Below are 3,774 nucleotides of genomic sequence, written 5' to 3'. Positions count from 1 at the left end.
GAGCACCATCAAATACTACCCCAAGATTTCTCACATGAGGCCTCAGGTAGGATCCCAAAAAGCTAGGAATGTCAGAACCAGTGACACCAGAGTTACCAATTACAACACATTCCGTCTTACTTTCATTAATATGTAAGAAGTTATGTGATAACCATGCCTTAATGTCCCTCAGGCAATCCCTCAAGGTCTGAAATGAGTTGCTCTTATTGACATTCAATGGCAAATAAATTTGAATATCATCCGCATAACAATGAAAAGACAACCCATATTTCATAAAAATCGATCCAAGGGGAAGTAAATACAAAGAAAAGAGAACTGGCCCTGGGTTCGAATCCAGGTTGCGTCAGGAAGGGCATCCGGTGTAAAACATGTGCCAAATGTCAACATGCGAGTCGTCAGTGTGACGATTCGCTGTGGTGACCCCTAAACGGGAAAAGCCGAAAGTGACTTTCTAGTCTATTAGTGTATCTGTTTTTTACTTTTCTCTGCCTTAACTTTTTTAAACCATGATATTCATGTAAAGTGAGTCAACAACCGTCACTGCTGCTGCCTCAGTGTTTCATGATGATAGTATGAACGGTAACCAGGTGGTGGAGCCACAGGACCCACCTGACTGTAGTTAGTGGAGGGAGACAGAGGTGAGGGAGATAACAGTCACTGAACCACAGTGGGCCGTGCTGCTCCACATTTGTAAAGATGACAAAGCCAGTCTTTGTTCCTCTGATCTCACAGCTTTTCTAAGCTGGTTTAGTTTTACTTGGTGTTGTTTTCACCACTGTTGATAAGTTATTTGGGTTAAAACATGCAAAATCACCGGTATTGTCCTTTAAAGTAAAGCATAGATCATCTGAATTGCAGATTACAATGCCTCAATATTTATCTTAATTTGTCATCTTAGAAAAATGGTTAAGTAAATTTGAATTAATATTTTTTTTTCTGCAACACTCTCCAGCTACAATCCATGCACATTTGAAACTCATGAAAAGTTAAAGAAGTTTTAAAGGCTTTACATTGGGGAAATATGTCGCTTTGTTGTAATGTCTAAAGGACAACACACTATATTTGTCAGATGTGTTATAGGCCTAGTGTAGCTGGAGTATAAGGGCTAGAGAGTGCTGTATGTCAAGGCAATTGGTTCTTTGTGGCAGATCAGATTTTACATGGACTGCGGAGTCCCTGCTGATCACAGGTTATATGACAAAGCACAACTCCTGCTATATTTGACAGTCTTTTCACTCTCCTCTGTGCAGCTGACCCCACAGTGAAGGACTTTATTGGTGGCTTTACAGCACTTCATTATGCTGCAATGCATGGCAGAGCAAGGATCGCCCGGCTGATGCTGGAATCAGAGTTTCGCAATGACATTATAAATGCAAAAAGCAATGATGGCTGGACACCATTGCACGTGGCTGCCCACTATGGTCGAGACTCATTTGTACGCCTCCTTCTTGAGTTCAGGGCCGAGGTGGATCCACTAAGTGACAAAGGGACCACACCACTACAGTTGGCCATCATCCGTGAGAGATCCAGCTGTGTACGGATTCTCCTGGACCATGGTGCCAACATTGACATTCAAAATGGCTTTCTGCTGCAGTATGCTGTCATCAAAGGCAATCACTCATACTGCCGCATGTTCCTGCAGAGAGGAGCAGACACTAATCTTGGACGTCTTGAAGATGGACAGACCCCACTGCACCTGTCAGCCCTCAGAGATGATGTGTTGTGCACCCAGATGCTCTATACATATGGTGCTAATACCAACACAAGGAACTATGAGGGCCAGACACCAGTAGCTGTATCTGTTAGCATGTCTGGGATCAGCCGACCCTGTCTGGACTTCTTGCAGGAGGTCACCAGTAAGTCTCACCAACTAGCTACAGTCATGGCCACATGGCCACCCCCACATTTCTGTCAGACCACTTCTCCCACAAAATTGTTGCAATCACAAGTTCTTTGGTATTCTCATGTTTATTTACTTATTTATTGTTTGCTTTGGAACAACACAAAAAGCAGACAAAAAAGCCAAATCTGATACATTCCACACAGAAGTCCAAAACTGGAGTCACACAAGCATGTCCTATAGAAAGTCAAGTCAAGTCCAGTTTATATAGCACAGTTAAATCAACAACAAGTTGGACAAAGTGCTTTTCAAAAAGACATCATCATAAACCATAAGAAGCACCTCCTGGCTAGAAAAGAAGAAAGACAAGCAGTTTGATCCAGATTAAGAAATAAAACTTAACATTGATTAACAGCAAGAGAATAAAAATAAGATTTAAGTTGACATTTAAAAACGGAGAGAGATGATGCTATTATGGAGAGAAACGTTAGAAAGCATATAAGTATCTGTTCCCTGTGTGAGGACAATTTTAAAAATGAACCAACTTGTTATATTAGGACATAATGCAATACTTTAATGATAATTTTAATTAATTTGTACTTGAATTTCATTATGATAACTAGGGATGTGCTGATGCAGTCTTTTTGACCCCTATACAGATCTGATCCTTTAATATTAAGTATTTGCCAGTACACTGGAGCTTCTTGATCCAAATACTGGATCAGGTCCTGGTTTCAAAATATTAAGTTTATGAGCTTAATTTATTGATAGGAATGAAAAAATAGATGGGAGGTTGACAGCACACTGAGACCTACAGATTCATTACAGGGCAGATACTAACTACTACTTCATATCTGTATGTCAATGTGCAGTTTGCGTATTTAGTCCAGTTTCGATATCCCTGTTTGACAATTTAGTAATGCTGCATTAACAAAAGGTGGCAGCTGTCAGAGCACCACTAGGCAAAAGCATAAACTTTCCATGGCTACACTGAAAGCAAGCACAAAAACACACAGAGGAGCCTACAGACACCCTTTGGAAAAGGGAAAACTATGGTCTAAAACTCCAACAAATAATAGAGAATAAAAGAATTACTGTCTACACTTGCATGTGTATATACAGTGTATTTAACCAGCAAAGAAAAACTACACACACTTTAAAAAGCCGTGCGTGTTCACTCGGATTGATGTAACATTTGATAGATCATGTGTTTTAGTTTTGATGGAGTTCTGGTTAGAATTAATCGGTTTTCATTGTTTAGATTGATTCTGTGGAGAGTTTTATGCATGTAACTCTGAAAAAATAGACTTGAATCTAAAAAAAATAGGTATCAGTTCATGGCTGCTTGCCTTAAGCAGGAGTGATATGCCAGCCCACACATGTTGCAAAAACACAACTGAATCCACTAAAATACAGGACTGTATTTCTACATATAGATCAGAATATAATCGGCTTTATTCTGGCCAATACGATCCTGTCAGAAAGGCTCGGATCAGCGCTGATACCGATATTTGACATCATTGGAAATGTCCTGATCCGATAACAGTTGTAATAATGATAATAAATAATGAGTAATAATTTAATAATACTTAATAATAATAAAACCATTCATACAATATGAATGTTTTTGAAATTATCAGGTAGCAGAAAAATAGATACAATTCAGTTGATAAATATAAAAAGCTACAGTTAAATAGAAATTCTGTCATACACAAGTTGTGTTGGTTGTTTTCAAATCAAATCAAAGCAAATTTTATTTGTATAGCGCCAAATCACAACAAAAGTCATCTCAGGACACTTTACAAAGTAAGGTCTAGACCTTACTGTTATCACTATTATTACAGAAGGAAAACCCAACAAATCCCCCTTGAGCAAGCACTTGGCGACAGTGGGGAGGAAAAACTCCCTTTAACGGAAGAAACCTCCGACAGACC

At 39.2% G+C, this 3,774-nt stretch overlaps 1 protein-coding gene across 4 annotated transcripts in view; it reads left to right on the top strand.

The window, feature by feature from the left end:
• asb7 (ankyrin repeat and SOCS box containing 7) overlaps positions 1-3,774 on the top strand; it is a 40,457-nt gene that overhangs the window by 19,035 nt on the left and 17,648 nt on the right. For all 4 annotated transcript variants that reach the window (XM_020588774.1, XM_020588776.1, XM_020588775.1 and 1 more), the window contains exon 4: positions 1,251-1,856. In XM_020588774.1, the coding sequence (XP_020444430.1) occupies positions 1,251-1,856 (606 nt within the window). The remainder of the gene's footprint in view (positions 1-1,250; positions 1,857-3,774) is intronic.

This window comes from Monopterus albus, unplaced genomic scaffold, assembly GCF_001952655.1.
Source record: "Monopterus albus unplaced genomic scaffold, M_albus_1.0 scaffold622.1, whole genome shotgun sequence".
Taxonomy (NCBI): domain Eukaryota; kingdom Metazoa; phylum Chordata; class Actinopteri; order Synbranchiformes; family Synbranchidae; genus Monopterus; species Monopterus albus.
Note: the sequence above shows the minus strand (reverse complement) of the source record. Positions and strands in the feature narration are given on the sequence as shown.